At 45.8% G+C, this 19,081-nt stretch overlaps 1 protein-coding gene, 1 long non-coding RNA gene and 1 other non-coding gene across 5 annotated transcripts in view; 1 reads left to right on the top strand and 2 right to left on the bottom strand.

The window, feature by feature from the left end:
• Nucleotides 1-2,165: 2,165 nt before the first annotated feature.
• On the bottom strand, nucleotides 2,166-2,301 carry LOC146343833 (small nucleolar RNA SNORA24). Its single transcript, XR_014792741.1, has one exon. It is a non-coding gene; the product is annotated as a small nucleolar RNA SNORA24 (small nucleolar RNA).
• Nucleotides 2,302-2,934: 633 nt separating this feature from the next.
• LOC146343832 (uncharacterized) overlaps nucleotides 2,935-19,081 on the top strand; it is a 39,842-nt gene continuing 23,695 nt past the window's right edge. The window contains exon 1 of one of the 2 annotated variants that reach the window (XR_014792046.1): nucleotides 2,935-2,982. This is a non-coding gene — a long non-coding RNA (uncharacterized LOC146343832). Of the gene's footprint in view, nucleotides 2,983-16,616; nucleotides 16,738-19,081 lie in introns of those variants that run through there. The other variant, XR_014792047.1, reaches the window with a different exon arrangement.
• The window catches only part of LOC146343831 (bifunctional heparan sulfate N-deacetylase/N-sulfotransferase 3), a 140,041-nt gene continuing 134,385 nt past the window's right edge, over nucleotides 13,426-19,081 (bottom strand). The window contains exon 14 of one of the 2 annotated variants that reach the window (XM_084855907.1): nucleotides 13,426-18,850. In XM_084855907.1, coding sequence (XP_084712033.1) covers nucleotides 18,731-18,850 — 120 coding nt within the window. In that variant the 3' untranslated portion in view covers nucleotides 13,426-18,730. The remainder of the gene's footprint in view (nucleotides 18,851-19,081) is intronic. The other variant, XM_084855905.1, reaches the window with a different exon arrangement.

Genomic DNA, 19,081 nt, shown 5'->3' with positions numbered 1-19,081 from the left:
TGTAAAGACACAGTAAGTCAACAAATTGAACACCATTTCCACAAATTACTCAACAGCAGTTTAAGGACTGTTTAAGTGACTTTAGAGCTCAAAGTAAAAGCAATATGCAGAAAGTTCAGTTATTTAAACTGTAGTCAGTTGTATTCCATAGAACCATAGAATAGTAGGGCTAGAAGGGGCATAAGACCATTGAGTCCAACCCCCAAATATTTATGGATTTATTTAAAGCAATTTATCAAATACTTGAGTCAGCCACTTGAGTTATTTGTGTGTTGATTGCTGTGGCTAGACTAGAATCATAGAACAGTAGGGTTGGAAGGGGCCTACAAGGCCACTGAGTCCAATCCCCTGCTCAATGCAGGAATCCAAGTTAGAGCATCCCTGACAGATGGCTGTCCAGCCTCATCTTGAATGCCTCCAGTGTGGGAGAGCCCACCACCTCCCTAGGTCATTGGTTCCATTGTCATATTGCTCTAACAGGAAGTTTTTCCTGATGTTCAGCTGGAATCTGGCTTCCTGTAACTTGAGCCCATTTTTCTGTGTCCTGCACTCTGAGATGATTGAGAAGAGATCCTGGCCTTTCTCTCTGTGACAACCTTTCAAGTACTTGAAGAGCGCTATCATATCTCCCTTCAGTCTTCTCTTCTCAAGGCTAAACATGCCCAGTTCTTTCAATCTCTCTTCATAGGGCTTTGTTTCCAGGGGTGGGGAATTAAGTGTGGGGAACTGTTTTTGACCCAAGCAACTAATTGGTTCTGAGCAAGCATGTTGGGGCCACATAACAGCACACATCTGAAGTGAGTGGGTCCACCCCAGTGCTAGTGTGCGGTCCCAACGTGACTACCCAGATTCCATTTACTCAGACACACATTCGCCACCCCTCCCCAACTGCAATCAGGCTTTTTATAACCCTCCACTGGTCCAATGGAGGCTTTTTAAAAGCCGTGGTGCAGCATGGGAGGGAGGAGATAATTCAACAGATAATTCCTTCTCTGTGATTGCTTGTCAGAAATAAGCTAGCAGGGATGGGGACCTCCACCGGCCCGTTTCCCCCATCCTTAAGCTAGACTGTTGGCAAGAGCTCAGGTATTTCAGGTAGCCACTACAGCATCTCACCACTGAAGAGATTGATTCACAGCTATCCCGTTAAGACATGCATATTTTTCAGAGGAAGAAATGGTTGTGTTTAACACACATCTTCAAACTCAGAACTGCAAGCACAGGGTGCCCTGCAAGAAGAAAAAAATGGAGTAACTTTTACAGCTCAAGACTCATCACTGCAACTCATGATGTCACTTTGATACATTAATAAAGGAAAAATGTGTGCCTTAATCAAAGGTGCTGACTTAAAAGTAGTGCCAGAATACTTCCACACATGTAATATCCAGTTATCTTTCAATGTTGTTATTCAAGTAGTACTGATAGTAGTAATCTTCAAGGACCAAGCACCTGTCCAAATGTCAAATATGCCAAGATACGAATTAAAGACAGCATACATGCCTTCTCAATTAACTTTAAGCTTTTAAAGGCAAACTTCCGTTCAATGTGGTGGTTCTAAAGGGGGCTTTTAGAACTTTGTACCAACGCCTTGACAAATCTTCGCCACAAATGTAATTCCAAGTCAATTTTAAAAAGCCCAGTTTGGTTCCCACATTTACCTACGTGAAGTGCTTTCAACACATTGCTATCAATATGCCCAAACTAGATTTTATGTATAAATGTTTTTAGTTTGCTTTATGTTTAACCTCAGAAACCATAGGCATTTAAGATACACAGGGCTATATCCATCATTAGTCCTACTTGGAGGAGTTCAAATCTTCTGGGTTGTACCCAATGTTAGCCCTACTTGGAGCAGACCTATTGAAATGAAAAGTTCATCATGAATTCATTTTAATGGGCCTACTCTAAGTAGGGCTAACAATGGCCACAACCCAGGTTTGAATATTTGTAAGAGTACACAGCTTGCATCCAAGCGATTTTTCCAAGTCGGCCACGCCCGCTTCCCTCCCTCCAGGCCACGAAGGGTGCACGCCTATGCAGGCTGAGACCGGAAGAAGTCCCACAACTCCCGGCATGCTGGGAGTTGTAGGCTTCTCTTCTGTCTAGAGCTGCATAGGACTGTGCCCCAAGTCTCCCACACCTGCCCGCGGTGCCTTGCCGGATGAACGTGTCCCTTGCCCAAGTCAGAATCTCTCCCCAATGGAATGGTGGGGGAGCTATGCCAAAAAGCAAGGCGACGGTTCCTCTGCCATGAGTAGGAAGGGAGGCTGCCACGCTGGCAGGGCCCATGGAAGCATGGCGGTTCCCCCGCGGCACACGCGCGCCCCACGCTGGCCGCAAGGCGGCGGCCCCCCAGCAGCCGTTCGCTGGCTCGCCCCCACCCCCGCCGCAGCGGAGAAATGCGGAAACACGTCCCCCGACTCCTCGCATTCTGGGCGTCGCAGCCCCACGCCCCGATTCTTCGCAGGCGCCTCCCCATCCCCCGAGCCGCACCCTTCCCGTCGAGCGCCCGCCAGCGAGGCGCCCAGGCGCATTTCCGCCGTTCCCCATTCCGCGCGGCCCCCACACGCTGCGCGCTTTTCTTCGTTACCTCACAAAGCGCATGCGCGGTAGCCGCGCCCGGCTCTAGAGGCCTCAGAAAGCCTTTCACGGCTTGAGCGGCTTCCGCGGGCCCGTAGAGCGGGAGGAGAGGCCCTCCGCGCAAAGCAGAGGAATAGCCACGCGCCAACACAGCGCAGGCGCCCAGCGAAGCTGCGATCGTTCACGCGCCTCAGGCAGCGGCCCTCACCTCCGGCCTTCCCGGAAGCACGTTGGGAAAGGAAAGAAAGAGCTTCGCGCCGCGTGAGCGCTTTTATGCCGGAGAAAACGCCCCGCCCCTTCGCGGGCATTGAAGGAGGGGGGGCCGTCAGTGCCCTGCGTGCGCATGTGCTGGGCCTTCCTCCTTCCGCCGGAAGTGGGGCGAGAGTTCCGACGCACGGCTAGGTACGCCCTTCCTCGAAGTGCTCTGCTTCGTTCCCCGGTTTGGTGCCTCGCACCCAGGATGTTATGGCGACTGAGCATGCTCGGTCGTCATTGGGCTGTTTTTTAGAGCTCCCCCTGCCCCGCATTTTTTGCTCCCTATAAGCCCCCCCCGTGCGTATGTTTTTGTGCTGCGAATCTTGGGGTTCACCCGAGCATGCTGATATTGCCCTGTTGTTTCTCAGAAGCCCCGTTTTGGCTATATTGCTGTCATAACTCAGCATGTGAGTTTGGTGTTAGTATTTACAAGTGGGACTGGTAACAAGCTGTTGCGGTGTGCGGTGCTCCGGTTCAGGTTTCCGGGTAGCCAGCCATGCCCACTTAACACAGTACTCCATTCCTAAGAACGCCTTTCTTAAGGCCCCCCTTGCCCCCTGCAAACCTTTGGGTTCCCCCGTGTTTACTTATATCTTCCTTTTTTTTATGTAGATGGTGTTTTGGCCATAAAACAACGCACATTTGCAGTACGAGTTCATTTATCTAAAGGTTTTTTAAAGCCACACCCTCACAAGTATATATTGGGTGACGACGATATTTATTTACTTCATTTTTATTTCATTTCTATACTGCCCAATAGCCAAAGCTCTCTGGGCGGTTCACAAAAATTAAAACCAAACAACACACAATAAAACAATTTAAAATATATAGAACATTAAAACCACAATATAACAATACAACCACAATAAAACCTAGCAGCAGTGCAGGAGCAGGTCTCAAATCTGGTCTGGTCTTGGCTGCAGCAAGACCCTTGGCAACCTGCCTTTGGAGGGTGCCCCACTTAAAACTCTGGTGCAAGGGAGAGAGCACTTCTGTCTCTAGGCTTGCTCACCTCTGTCTGGGTGCAGATGACTGAGCCTAGTGCTGTAGAGGTGGGACGGGGCTAGGGATGTATGAAAGTCACTTACCTTTTCGCAGCTTGGCTTCGCGGTGGGGGGGAGGCGCTTTGCTTTTCCCCCCGAAGTTCAGGCGAAGGGGGGGAGGCTTCCCACCTCGCCCGGCCGAAATTCAGGCCAGGGAGAAGCGCCCCGTCTCCCCGGCGGCGAAACAAAAAGTAAAAAAAAAAAGACCCCGTGATAGGCTACGTGACGATTTACGTAGCCTGTCACGGCTGACTTTGGAAATATAGCCGTGATAGGCTACGTAAATCGTCACGTAGCCTATCACGGGGTCTTTTTTTTTTTTACTTCAGTTTTCTTTTTTTTGGCAATGGCGGCGGCGGCAGCTGGTCAGGAGACCGGCCGCAGCCCCCGCCCGCGACGAAACGCTGCCAAACCGCTGCTGGGACCCGCCGCCAGGAGGGACAGTCACCAAAGGTAAGTCCCGTCCCGGGGGGGGGGCGGAGAATTTCACCGCCGATTTCGGGGGGCCGAATGTGTTGTCGCTCGGCCCCCCGAAGATTCGGGGAGAAATTCTCCGCCATCCCTAGAGGGGGCGCAGGCATGCATGTAGAGCTAGCTGCTCTTGCAAGACCAGCGACTTTATCCCCGCTCTCTGTGGGTGGTGCAGTGGTAAGGATTGGGCCCTGCAAGCCCAATTGTGCTGCACCGAAAAAGAGGGAGGAACAAGGAGAGATGGTGATGGCTCCTGTAAAGTGCAGCCCTGGGTTCTGCTTGCTCACTCAATGGGCAACCCTTCCCCACCTAAACAGAAGGGCTAGTGGCCAGGTAGAGCCTTCCAGAGGGACACACAGAAACAGATGACAGTACTTGCCCATAGGGAAACATAGGCTTCTGCCTGCTCATAGAGAAATCCTGAATGCCCACAGGGAAACATATTGATTGATTGATTGATTACATTTCTATCCCACCTTTTTTTCTTTTTAAGGAACCCAAGGTGGCGTACATTATCCTCCTCCTCTCCATTTTATCTTCATAACAACAACCCTGTGAGGTAGGTTGGGCTGAGAGACTGTGACTGGCCCAAAGTCACCCACTGACCTTCCATGGCCGAGTGGGAACCAGAACCCGGATCTCCTGGCTCCCAGTCCAACACTCTAGCCACTACACCACACTGGCTCTATGGAAACATAGGCTTCTACCTGCCCATAGGGAGATCCTGAATGCCCCTAGGGAAACATAGGTGGAAGCCTGTGCTTCCCTATGGACATTCATACTTTCCCTCTGGGCATTCATGGTTTCCCTGTGCGCAAGTACTGTCATTTGTTTTATTATGTCCCCCTTCTAGAGAGTAGGTATGTAAGCAGCAAGGAGCCAGCCCTAACCACCTTGCTGCTGACTGAGAGGGGAAAGGTGAGGAAGCAGTCATGTGGAGATAGCAGCTGCTCCTCAAAGGTTTAGCTGCCTCTTCCTCTCCCCCTCTGGCCAATCCAGTGGGCTGGATCTCCACTGTTACGTTGTCCAGAGAGAGAAGATGCAGATGAGTAAGAGGAGGCGCAGCTGCTGCCTCTCATCCTCTGACTCTGGGTGGTGTGGTGGGGAAGCTGGCATGATGGGGAGGATTGGCTCTGTTCTCTGGGTTCTAAATCCAAGAGGGAGCGGCACAAGACTCCTCTTGCTCGCTCACTCACCTGCGTGCTCCTTCTGTGCAGTGTGGCAGACCCAGTCCTTACTGTTGCACCTCCCAGAGGGCAGGTAGGTGATGGGCAGCAGCCATTGCTTGCACTGACTACTCACTTGCCCCTGTCTGTGGGCGTGCAAGCAGCAGCTGCTCTGTGCTGCCTGCTCTCCAAAACCCAATTCAGATGACCAACTTGCCAAGTGCTAAGGTTATCTGTAGTAATGGAAGTGTGATGTGATTCCTCCCTCCATGCTACTCATTGTAATGTGTGGGAAAGATTAGGGGCAGTTGCTTTTTCAAGTAGCAAGGCTTCCTCGCATTTACCACTTGCTAAATAGATCATTTGCATTAGCATTGAGTGGGAAGGTATCCCCCTGCACCCCAAATTATTTCATGGCAAGAGGTGTCTTTAGAGAACAGCTTGCTTTCCCTGCTTTTTCTCCATGGTTTTCAGGTTTCTATTCTAAGAACTATTTATATTTTTTTATTAAGATATAAAAAATACTAGGATTACTTGCTAATTGCCAAACTAGATTTCTTAAGAACAAATTCAAACAAATGGTTTCTCGTTTTTACAAGAAAATATGGTCCAGTGAATCAAGCATTAGATTTGTAGCCAGGTGAATCCTTTTCAGAAAAAAATACAGTCTATATGTGATGTAATCTTATATGAAGAAGTATGAATGTCCACAGAACTGTAGTATTAAACTCACACTAGTCGTCAGTTTAAAAAAAGGACAGAGGCCACAAGCCTTCTGAGGCCCTGTATAAGTTCAAACAAATAAACCATAGTGATTAGTGAATGCTTCTCAGTCTACTGTGCTGAGCAAATTCTTAAATCGATGGAACCAAAGGCTATGATGTACAACACAGTCTAGCCACTGGGTGGTGCTTTTGCTTCATAGCTTTGACCTAGGTGGAGAAAAGGTTAAAAGTATCTTGGAATATATTTGCATAGCATATATATTCCATATATGGAATGCAGTAGTGGTGGTAAATAGTAATGCCTCTGATAACTACACAATGACCTGGTTTGCACCTCACAACCCAGTTTTTTTTTTTAAACCCTGGGTGGTTGTGAACTGAGTGAGAAGTAGCCAGTGTGTTGGCTCCTGCTGCAAGCAGCAGGGGCCAAATAACCCAGTTTTTTCTTTTCTTAAAGGACACTGGGTTGTTAAGTTTGAACCAGGGCATTGTGTAGTAAGTAAAGGCAGTACTGTTGAGAGCCAGTGTGGTGTAGTGGCTAGAGAGACTTGGACTAGGAGTTGGGAGATCCGGGTTCTAGTCCCCACTCAGACATGGGAGCTCACTGGGTGACTTTGGGCCAGTCACAGACTCTCAGCCCAACCCACCTCACAGGGTTGTTGTGAGGGTAAAATGGAGAGGACGACGATGTAAGACGCCTTGGGTTCCTTAAGGAGGAAAAAAGGCGGGATATAAATGTAATAAATAAACAAATAATAAATAAATACTGTTTACTATTACTATTGGGTTCCATATATGGAATATATATACAGTCAGGGCCAGAAATATTGGAACAAGGATAACTGTTTTGGCAGTTGGCTTCTGTATACCACCACATTGAAGTTGAAAGGAAACACACCCAGATGGGAGCGAAGTCAGGACTTTCAGCTGTAATTCAAGGGGTCTGACAAAAGTGGGGCACTAACCATTCAGGAAGGGCGGCCAGTGGCATAAACACGCACCCATCATTGGTGGCTCATAAGTAATGGAACAAACCAACATCATTTCAAACTTGAGGATCGCCTTTAATACCAAGATGAAAAGCCTTTGCAGTCAATGACTGCCTGAAGTCTGGAACCCATGGACATGACCAAATGCTGAATTTCCTCCCTTGAGATGCTTTGCCAGGCCTTTACTGCAGCTGCCTTCAGCTGCTACTTATTTGGGTCTTTCTGCCTTCAGTCTGGTCTTCAGTAAGTGAAAAGCATGCTCTATTGGGTCGAGATCAGGTGACTGACTTGGCCATTGAAGAACATCCCACTTCTTTGCCTGGAGAAACTCTTAGGGATGTACAAAAGTCACTTACCTTTCACGGATTATGTTGATGGTGGTGGGGGGGGAGGCGTTCCGTCCCTCCCCCCGGAATCCTTGACGGGGGGGAGGCGATCCGTTCCTCCCCCCCGGAATCCTTGATGGCCGGCTGTGCTCCGCGGCAGCTCCACAGAGCAGCCAGCCAGGCCCAGCCCAGAGCCGTCCGCAGCCGGATTTCTGGCTGCGGAGGGCTCTCGGGGGGGGGGGGGACATACGCAAATGGTGGCGGCTACAGCCGCTGCCATTTGCGTTCCTTACTTTTGGCCGTCTTAATCTACGTAAATATTTACGTAGACTATGACGGCGAAAATAAAGGGGAACGGTAACCCCATTAGGACTTCGTAGGACTTTTACCATTTAGTCCTGCCGATCTACTTGGAATTTTTCAGTGAGAGATTCAGTGAGCCTCTAGTATTAGTGGTGTTGAATGCTAGGACATAGAATGAGTTTCAACAGTTGGGTTGGCTGCTTTAATATGAATCTTGAATGACAGGGAATATACCATCATGTCTGTCTCAAGTTGTTCTTACTCTTGACTTCGCATTCGCATTCATGGAATGGCTCTCCCAATCAGCCCCAGCCAAGTCTTGAGTGCTGCTTTTAACGTCTACTGCAGCCAATCCTCAGGACAGGTCAGACACATCTCAGATAGGCTCATAGTATGCATGATCCCATGAGGAAAAGCTTAACAGGCCAGGGGTAGGCAGATCGTGGCCTTTTGGCCCACAACTCCCATCATCTGTCACCATTGGTTATGCTGACTCAAGTTGATGGGAGTTGTAAGCTGAAATATCTGGAGGGCCACAAGTTGCCCATCCCTGGTTTGGGCGCAATCCTATGCTTGTTTAGATAGAAAGAAGTCCTACAACTCCCAGCATTCCCCAGCCAATGTAACAATACATTATTGGCAGCCTGTTTCTCTAGTTTCCTCTAATGAAACAATAGATGAGGCAAGTAAAAGACAAGCCAAAAGGGCTAGCTAGTTTTTTGTTTCTTGAAAAACACACACACCCAAGAGCAAAGTAGTCCAGAGGAACTTTATGAAGTGTTCTCCATTTTGAAAGACGTTACTGTAGGCATTATCGTATTTCCAATGAAGAGAGAAATTATGTGCTTGGTGGCATGCAAAGTGTTGTGAATTTCAACTATTTGCCTTAAAGATTTTGTTCCATTGTGTTTTAATAAATAAAAACCTGAAGCACTGCGTAGGGTGCCCCAGACATCTGTACTTGCTTCAGTAAAGCCTCTGTTTGACCTGAAATTGTAGAGAAGGTATAGGAACTGCATGTATCTCAGTTACTCCATTACCTTTATTCATGGTTTCATACAGTTTGAGCAGGAGAGAATGAGGCCAAAGGGAGATTCAAACACAATGTAATCCTGTATGTCTACTCAAAAGTAAATCCCATTGATTTTAATGGCTTACTCCCAGGTAAGTGCATATAGGATTGTAGCTTAAAATGAGGACAAGCAGAATGATGGCTATTCAGATGGACAGTGTGAGACTCGTCCACACCGAATGAGCACAAGCTGCGAGATTTTTCATGATAAACCCTGATAGTTGAGCTCAAGCAGTGACTGATCCCAGGATGCATTGTGGAACCCTATCATGTGAATATTGGTAACAGATTGTGCGGTGGCAGTTCTCCTCAGGTCGGAAGGTGTCCAATATGCTACTGGGGAAGAGCAGAGGGTATTTCCAAGTAGCGCCAGAAAGAGTGAAGCGGCTGGGCCAAACCCGAAAGGACACTCAGCTGTGGATGTGTCTGGCGGTGAAAAGAAAATCCGATGCTGTAAAGAACAATATTGTTTAGGAACCTGGAATGTCAGATCAATGAATCAAGGTAAGCTGGAGGTGGTCAAACATGAGATGGCAAGATTGAACATCGACATCTTGGGAATCAGCGAACTAAAATGGACAGGCATGGGCGAATTTAATTCAGGTGACCATCATATCTACTATTGTGGGCAAGAATCCCTTAGAAGAAATGGAGTAGCACTCATAGTCAACAAAAGGGTGGGAAAAGCAGTACTGGGGTACAATCTTAAAAATGATAGAATGATCTCAGTACGAATCCAAGGCAAACCATTCAACATCACAGTAATTCAAGTCTATGCCCCAACCACTGAGGCCGAAGAAGCTGAGGTTGATAGGTTCTATGAAGACCTACAAGGGAGAAAGGGGAAGATATACCCAACTGAATGCAGAGTTCCAGAGAATAGCAAGGAGAGACAAGAAGGCCTTCTTAAATGAACAATGCAAAGAAATCGAGGAAAACAACAGAATGGGAAAGACTAGAGATCTCTTCAAGAAAATTGGAGATCTCAAGGGAACGTTTTGTGCAAAGACGGGCATGATAAAGGACAAAGAAGGCAGGGACCTAACAGAAGCAGATGAGATTAAGAAGAGGTGGCAAGAATACACAGAAGAACTATACAGGAAAGATATGAATGTCCCTGATAGCCATGATAGTGCGGTCACTGAACTTGAGCCGGACATCCTAGAGAGTGAAGTCAAGTGGGCCTTAGGAAGCATTAGTAACAAAAAAGCTAGCGGAGATGACAGTATTCCAGCCGAGCTATTTAAAATCCTAAAAGATGATGCTGTTAAAGTGCTGCATTCAATATGCCAACAAATCTGGAACACTCAACAGTGGCCACAAGACTGGAAAAGGTCAGTTTACATTCCAATTGCAAAGAAGGGCAACACCAAAGAGTGTTCAAACTACCGCACCATTGCGCTCATTTCACATGCCAGCAAGGTGATGCTCAAAATCCTACAAGCTAGGCTTCAGCAGTATGCGAACCGAGAACTACCGGAAGTACAAGCTGGGTTTCGAAGAGGCAGAGGAACTAGAGATCAAATCGCCAACATTCGCTGCATCATGGAGAAAGCAAGAGAATTCCAGAAAAACGTCTATTTCTGCTTCATTGACTACGCTAAAGCCTTTGATTGTGTGGATCACAACAAACTGTGGCAAATTCTTAAAGAGATGGGAGTACCAGACCACCTTACCCGTCTCCTGAGAAACCTGTACGAGGGTCAAGAAGCAACAGTAAGAACCAGACATGGAACAACCGAGTGGTTCAAAATTGGGAAAGGAGTACGACAAGGCTGCATATTGTCACCCTGCTTATTTAACTTATATGCAGAGTACATCATGAGAAATGCCGGGTTGGATGAATCAGAGGTCGGAATTAAGATTGCCGGGAGAATTATCAACAACCTCCGATATGCAGACGATACCACCCTAATGGCAGAAAGCGAAGAGGATCTCAAGAGCCTCTTGTTGAGGGTGAAAGAGGAGAGTGCAAAAGCTGGTTTGAAACTCAACATTAAAAAAACTAAGATCATGGCATCTGGCCCTATCACTTCCTGGCATATAGAAGGGGAAGAAATGGAAGCAGTGACAGATTTTACTTTCTTGGGCTCCAAGATCACCGCGGATGGTGACTGTAGCCATGAAATTAAAAGACGCTTGCTCCTTGGGAGGAAAGCTATGGCCAACCTAGACAGCATAGTAAGAAGCAGAGACATCACCTTGCCGACAAAGGTCCGTCTAATCAAAGCTATGGTTTTCCCAGTAGTAATGTATGGCTGTGAGAGCTGGACTATAAGGAAGGCTGAGCGCCGAAGAATTGATGCGTTCGAACTGTGGTGCTGGAGAAGACTCTTACGAGTCCCCTGGACTGCAAGGAGGTCAAATCAGTCCATCCTAAAGGAAATCAACCCTGAGTGCTCATTGGAAGGACAGATAATGAAGGTGAAGCGCCAATATTTTGGCCACCTAATGCGAAGAGAAAACTCCCTGGAAAAGACCCTGATGCTGGGAAAGATCGAAGGCAAAAGGAGAAGGGGACGGCAGAGGATGAGATGGCTAGATAGCATCACGGATGCAATGAATATGAACTTGAGCACGCTCCGGGAGAGAGCGCAGGACAGGAAGGCCTGGCGTGCTATGGTCCATGGGGTCACGAAGAGTCGGACACGACTGAACGACTGAACAACAACAACAATTCCAAGTATGACTAAATCTGGAGGCAGCCCATAGCTTTTTGGAATTGGGGTCTCAGCCTGCCTAGCAAGACAGTTAGTCCACATATCTGATCCTGTCTACTCTGATTAGCAGTAGAGGTATTTCCCAGCCTTGCTGCTAGAGGCCAGAAATGGGTGGTTTGGAATACATTCTGAGAATGGTAGCCTCATGTCTCTTCCTCCCAAGTCTCCAGGAGACAAGAGGGCTGGTTCACATGTAATGACAAACAAGGGTTCCAAGGGAACCTTGGCTTATTGGGCACAAGCAGTGTGCTTGTTCATGCTGCCCAATCGCTCCAGCATAGTAACTCCTGAAAGCGGGCAGGTCCTCTGTCCATGGTTGGTTTATCATATGTCTGAACTGGGTTTTCTGGCTTGTCTCTCCTCAAACAAGCCAGAGTCATAAGGCAAGAACAAACCTTGTCTTATTACTGTCCTGTTTGGGGAGGGACAAGGCAGAATCCCTGGTTTGGGTGTCACAATTAACAAACCATGGATGGAGGGTACGTGGTTTGTTTAGCCACTCCTGCTGGCGGGAGAAGACAGGTGAGCATTTTTGGGCACCGTTTCAGGTGACTGGTAGGCTCGAGGCTCCGGGTTTTGTGGCCCCAGTCGGGAGATACAGCGTACCTCTGAGGCAAACCGTCCTCACCCACTCGGGTTCCGTGGCTCAAGGTGACAGGGGAAGGTTTCCCAGCCCCAAATCGGGTATGTCTGCAGGGGTGATGGTGGATGCCTTGCCCCAGACAATGAATGCCTCACTCGATACCTGTCGTGATTGATTTGTTTGCTGCGTGCCCACCAGTGCTTCCTTCGCAGATTGTAATATGACAATGAATGAGGCCCTGTTTTATCCCAAATATATCTGTGTTGTCTCATCATTTCTCCCCCCTATCCACCCGCAACAAACCTTGTCTTATGACTGGCCTGTTTGGGGAGGGACAAGGCAGAATCCCTGGTTTGGGTGTCACAATTAACAAACCATGGATGGAGGATACATGGTTTGTTTAGCCACTCTTGCTGGCGGGAGAAGCCAGGCGGGAGCGATCGGGCAGCATGCACCAGCAGACTTGCTCAGTCACAATCAGCCAGGATGCTCTGGAATCCTGCTTTATTGTGATGTGTGAACCTACTATATCACTGTGCTGCAAATCTCCTGCCCCCGCAACTGATAGCCAATGAAGTGGGGTGGCGGTGCTCAATAACTTGCGGCAGTGACATCGTGGCATGTGCTTGATTTCACTAGCTGTTACTGTGGAGTTGTTTTCAGCAGCAGTCACACGTGTCTTTTTAAAGTCTAATTCTTGTGGGAGATCCTTTAACTGGAGATAGAAACTTCTGCATGCCCTCTGCTACTGAGTTATTATCGCCCTTTCCTGTATACTGCTGGCTAAACAGTTTCTGTTTAGACAGCACGAGGCTGTTCTGCCTCTCGTTTTTAATAGCATAAAGTGCTGTACTTTTTTTCTGTATGGCATATGTCTGTTCAAAGCAATTTTTATAGGCTTTATCGCTTCCCTTTATTGTAATAGTATGGATGTGTAACTGTAGCACTCTTGACAAATTCTGGCTCTGAAGATAAAAAAAGGTGACAAGGCAGTAAAACAAGCAGCTACACAGTATAATGCTAACCACATGAAAACAGCAGACAGCATTTTTTAAAAGAAAAAAATAAATAAAAACCTCTACCAGACAGAAGTATGTTATATCTTGATGTCAAGGTCCCATAAACGTTAGAGAAACAGTAAATGAATTTGTATTAGAAGAAAGTCACTACCAAGTGGTGAGGCTGTTTTCTTATCAGAGTTTATTGTTGCACAGCAGAAATCATGCCACTATCCGAGTACTGTCTAGTTTTATATTTTATTTTTTAAAAATTGAGAAAAACATTTCCAGCAATTTTCATTCAATGTGAATGAGAAGAATCTTACATCTATAAACACTGAAATATCTATTTTATTCTTCCTGAGGAAGCTTCACATTTTTCAGTAATAATAAAGAATAATCTGTACAATATGTTCTGAAGATTAGTTCTACCCATTTTCTATGCAAATACTGCAGCAGAACCTTGTGTATTTGCTTGGATTGCTTGATTGACATCAGTTGCTTTTTACCCTTTGTGTTTATTTCCCTTTAATATTTATTTCCTGCAAATCACTCTTGGTTTTGTACTAATACAACTGTTTCAGACAGCCAAATTTCAGAGTCACTTCCATGAATCTTTATGAGAAATGTTGACTAAATCTGTAAAGGTTTATGCTGTCATTTGGGCCATCATTTAAAAAAGGGGTATTAAATGCTTATCTTGAGTTTTTGAATGCTTTACAGCACAGTCCTATACTTTCCTACACAGAAGTCCCATTGAGTTCATTTAAATTTACTTCCAGGTAAGTGGGTATAGGATAGCAGCCTAAGACCAATAATTTTCAGGGAATACTTCCTAAATTGCTGTGTTTGCTCTGCCATAGAACCTGGAAGTATTCAGCAGCACATTCTAGGTGTATGCTCAGTTTATGAAGACACTCAGTAGACCTGTTGGGTCTCAACACTGGCTCATGTATAGTGAGAGCACAACACAGAAGACACCTAGCACTCCCCCGGAATCTGTACTTTGCAGGGGAAGATTGGTTGTGAATCTTCCTTTCCATGGATGCTTGGCTGCCATTACTGATGTTTTCTTCTAGGAATGCCAGGATTCCCAGTAACTAAGTTTGAGCCCCAGTGCTTTAGAGGAAGCTGTTATAGCTCTATATGGCAGGATAAGGAACACTGACCACTCTTCTGCAGAGAATCCTTCTTCACAGGTGAAAAGGTTATTGCAAACATATCCATGTACACTTTACATTTGTCCGTAAAGTGATAATGACAGAGGTACAACAGGAATTCTTCTTGTATGTCTGTACTGAATAAAGGGATAATTTTCACCCAGTTAATACATGGTTGTAGTTAATGAAAAATTAAGAAATGGAACTCATGGCTAAAGAGGCTTCGTTATTTGTGTAGTTCTTTCTATACAATGGGCACAATCCAACCAAAAGCAATTTGATATCCCACTGCAAGCACAGTTAAGCATACACATAGCCAGTGTGGTGTACTGGTTACAGTGTTGGACTAGGACGACCCGGGTTCTAGTCCCTACTTGGCCATGAAGCTCGCTGGGTGACTTTGGGTCAGTCAGGACTCTCAGCCTAACCTACCTCACCGGGTTGTCGTGAGAATAAAATGGAGAGGAGGACCATGTAAGCCGCCTTGGGTTCCTTGTAAGAGGAAAAAAAAGGTGGGATATGAATGCAATATTATTATTAATAGCCTTTCCATTGAAATAATCAGGACTGAAAAAGTGCTTAACTTTGCCTGGGCCATGCCTAATGTATACAGCAGGGTGAGAAATCTATGGCTCTTCAGATGCTGTGGCCTATAAGTCCCATCAGACTTAGCCAGCATAGCCAAGGGTGAGAGATCACGGGAGTTGTAGGCCAAAACATCTGGAGGGCTGCAAGTCGTTGCTCCCCATTATAGGGAATATGTGGTCTTCCAGATGTTGGACTGCAACTCCCATCATCCCTCACCATTGCCTATGCTGGCTAGGGAAGGTGAAAGCTTTGGTCGAACAACATCTGCTGAGGTGTGGGGAAGGACACACATTCCCCTTCCCTGCAGTAAACTGTATTGAACATAATGGTACATAACGATGATCTTATTTCTAGTATAGTGGTTAGAGATCTAGCCATATAATTTCAGCGTGAAGCATCCAGTGCCAAATATCAGTAAATTTGGGTCATAAGATTACCCAGATCTAGTCATTATAGTCTTGCAAACTGTTAGTCATCAATGCTAGATACTGTGAGAACTTTCATCAAAAGCCTGTAAAGTTAAAGGCATGCATACATTTTTGAGGCCAACAGTATAATATTCTTTGTTTAGATTAATTCTTATTGGCTTGTTTTATTAACAATTTTAAAAGTTCCCAATAATGACTTTCCTTGGCTTCTGAATCTTTTCTTCAGTCTGCAGCCATTAAAGTAGGCTGTGTGCCAAATCTGATTTCATGGTGCTGAGAGGAAGAATCCTGAAGGATTAGAGGTGGGGAATACGAGGTGGATTGACTGCCTCATCTATAGCCCTGCCAGCTTGTACCAGCCACCGTGGTGGTGGTGGGGGGCAGCGGCTGTTTTTACCCTTTGTAATGGGAAGGAGTGTTCCTACACGAGGTCCGAGCTAGCTTAGGTGAGGGACCCACACTGGGCCCCTCTCGAAAGAATGAAGTGGCAATGGATTCAGTGGATTCAAAGCTGGCTCTGATCTGCCCACGAAACACCCTGTTTGGGGGCTTTATGTTTGCTACTGCTGATGGCAGAACTGCAGGCAACAGTTTTCCTTCCATGGAGTTTTCCATAGGTGCAGTGGGGGCTGTTGCACTCTTTGCAAGTGGAGGCTGGCGGAGGAGCATCTCTGTCACATCCTAATTAGCGCTGTACTGAAAATTCTTCCATTTTCGACATGGGGGTGTGGTTAGGGTGAAATGCCAGCTCTGGCGAAAGAGGCTGGGAGGGTGAGAATTTCAAATAACTTTCTCCTTGGGGAGGAGGACAGGATTTCAGCTTACCTTTTTAAGTGTAAGCAGTGTCTGCAAGCAAGGTCTTACGTGTGTGTGTGTGTGTGTGTGTATATATGTATGTATATACGTATGTATATATGTATGTATATTTTAACACCCCCTGCACTTGCAGGAGCCCAGGACTCTTCTCAAGCCCAGCAGCTCTTTCTGAATTCAGGAAGAACTCCCAGCTTGCAGAAGATTCTTTGCAAAAAGCTTATTTGCAAAGAACAAATGGCACTTCGGGAGTTTTAGAAAAGTGCTTAGCTTGCTTGCTCTGTGCTACTGAAAGAAAGATCAGAATTCTTCTAAAACTCAAAAATCCCCGGTTGCTCGTGCTTTGCAAAACAGCTTCTGCAGCCCCAGAGCCTTTCCTGAATGCCTACTGGAGAGGGAGAAGTCATGTGGTCTCCTGGGAGTTCAGGAAGTCCTGCCAGGCAGGAGAAGGGTCTTATGCTGGTGGCATTTTTCAAGTAAAAAAAAGATCCTTCAGCCATCTCCCAAACTTAAAAAGGTATGTGGAAACCCTGTCCCCCTCCCCAAGGGGAAAATTCTCCAAAACTTTCTCCCTCCCTGCGAAAGAGGCAGAAAAAACAATGCCTCTTTCGCAGGAAGATAAAAAAATCCTGAAAATAGGGGGCAGGATTCGGCACCACACTAATCCTAATACACCCCAGCCATCACCATTGGGGGTGGGCTGGGGGGTGGGGGTTAGGATTTCCCTGTAAAAAATCAGCAACACGGGGCTTCTCCACATGGGGCTTTTATCCTGTGATTGAGATTGGTCACTTACAGAAGTTTGCAGGTCCTGTACATGACGTTGCCAACCTCCAGGGCCTCTCTCATGCTTTCCAAGCATTTCTGCGGCTTAATTTGAAACGGAAATAATGTAGTAACAAAAAGATCTGGTTTCAATTTGTTTCCATTTGTCCGTGAAAAGAGGAAGTCCCACACTAAGAGGAGCTAGACCACAGTGCCATGTAGTGGTTGTATAACAAAACACACACAACTCACAGATAAAGGGGAAAAAGGGCGGAAAGGGAAGCATATGTAAAGGGCAAATCTTAATCCCACAAAGAATCTGGAAGCAGAGGCCACAGTAAAATCATGGGAAAAAAAGCCTCTATGGGGAGAAGCCCATGGAGAACAGGTCATAGTGTAAATAAAACAAATCAGATTTAAGTCTGCCACCTATACTATCACCTTTTTCCTGAAATAGGACTGCTGAAACTGATGTTGTGGCATTTTTTCCAATTCTAGGCAAGTGAAAAAACTCAGAGAATATTTTAAGTCAGCCCAGCTAGTGACAAAAAATGGCCAATAAATAAAAATCGCAAATATTGCACTGGCATGATACTTTCACAGTCGAAGATATGTAACACTTTTAAAGTTTTGAATTAACAGTTTTAGAATTCTACTTCAAAAAACACACACACACCCATAGACCATGTTTGGTTCATTTGCATGACCTACAGTTTCTTTTTTTTGGTATGCAAGGCATTGTTCCCGTAGTGGCCAAAGGCCCTGATCCAGCAATGGATGAATGGAATGCATAAGAGACTGTGGTTAGGGGGAATCCTGTGTACCTAGTAGTCCTGGCTGGATGTGCAGTTCTTGCCCTGATCTGGAGAGCTACAAGCACAGCAGCTGTAGCATCCGTAGAGTTCATTGCAGGGTGGACAGAGAATCAGTTCAAGCACCCCTTCCTCTCTCCCAACAGTCATCTGCTCAGGAAGGGACAAATTATACAGTGCAGTTCTATGGATTGGGGTGAAAGGATTTAACCAGCCAAATCAAGTCTATAATACAATTTCTTCTAGTAATTATTCACCTGCTGATTTAGCTCATGGTACATTTTCTCACCAGTTGTATGCTCCTAAATAACATATACTTTTACTCCAGACTGAATTCTTTAAAAATCTAGTTCCATGTTTAGAAATCAGATTGTACAATGGGATTTTGTGCTACATATTAAGACACGTCATTGTAATCAAACAATTTGAAAACTGAGCAGGCAGACAGTGGGTTACAAAAAGAACATACACAATATTCTTAAACTGATATGAATATAATATATAAAATTGTAAATATTTACTATGATTTTGGACAGTTGTGTAAATTTGCTTTAGAAACCTAAACCAGTTGTTCTTTACTCCCACATCTGAGTGCGGAAGTTTACAGGCACATACCACTCAGTTTTCCTGTGGCAGCCCCATTGAAATGAATGGGAGCTACATGAGCACTAATGTGCATCTCCCATAGTAATGTGGCTGGCACAGATAAATGTCCTGATATATTGTGCCCCATAAACCCTCAAATTGTTAGGATATGCCATGTGCCTCCAGAGACATGTGTACACATAGTCCATTTGTCAGCATGTGGCACAACCCCCTTTTGTTCTTTTGAAGAGATAGATTTCCCAATAGCTTCTTGGTAGCTCCTGAAGACTTTAGGTCTGATGATGTTTGAAATGAAGACAAACTCTTGTAAGAAGCTTTCTTTCAGTGCTATCTCACTTTTTGAAGCTCCTGTCTCAGCCACGATGGCAGGGGTTGTCCCAATTTGTGTAGAAGCTTTGACAGTTCCACATTGTGATCTCTGTAGTAGCTTGACAGAAAAACCCTGCACTGAGGGATAAAAAAGCTGACATTTTATTTGGTAAAATATTTTCTATAGTACTTTTGTCTTTCCATTTACTTTATCTGGATAAGAACGAATCACATTTGAAAATAAATATTAGTAAATAATGAAAACACAGCCATTCTTATCCATCTAGAGCAACCTTCTCCAACCTGGTGCCCTCCAGATGTGTTGAACTTCAACTCCCATCATTCCCAGCCAGTAAAGCATGGGAGTTG

Source organism: Heloderma suspectum, chromosome 5 (assembly GCF_057233095.1).
Source record: "Heloderma suspectum isolate Gila_16-S chromosome 5, 16-S_ref, whole genome shotgun sequence".
NCBI classification, from domain to species: domain Eukaryota; kingdom Metazoa; phylum Chordata; class Lepidosauria; order Squamata; family Helodermatidae; genus Heloderma; species Heloderma suspectum.
Note: the sequence above shows the minus strand (reverse complement) of the source record. Positions and strands in the feature narration are given on the sequence as shown.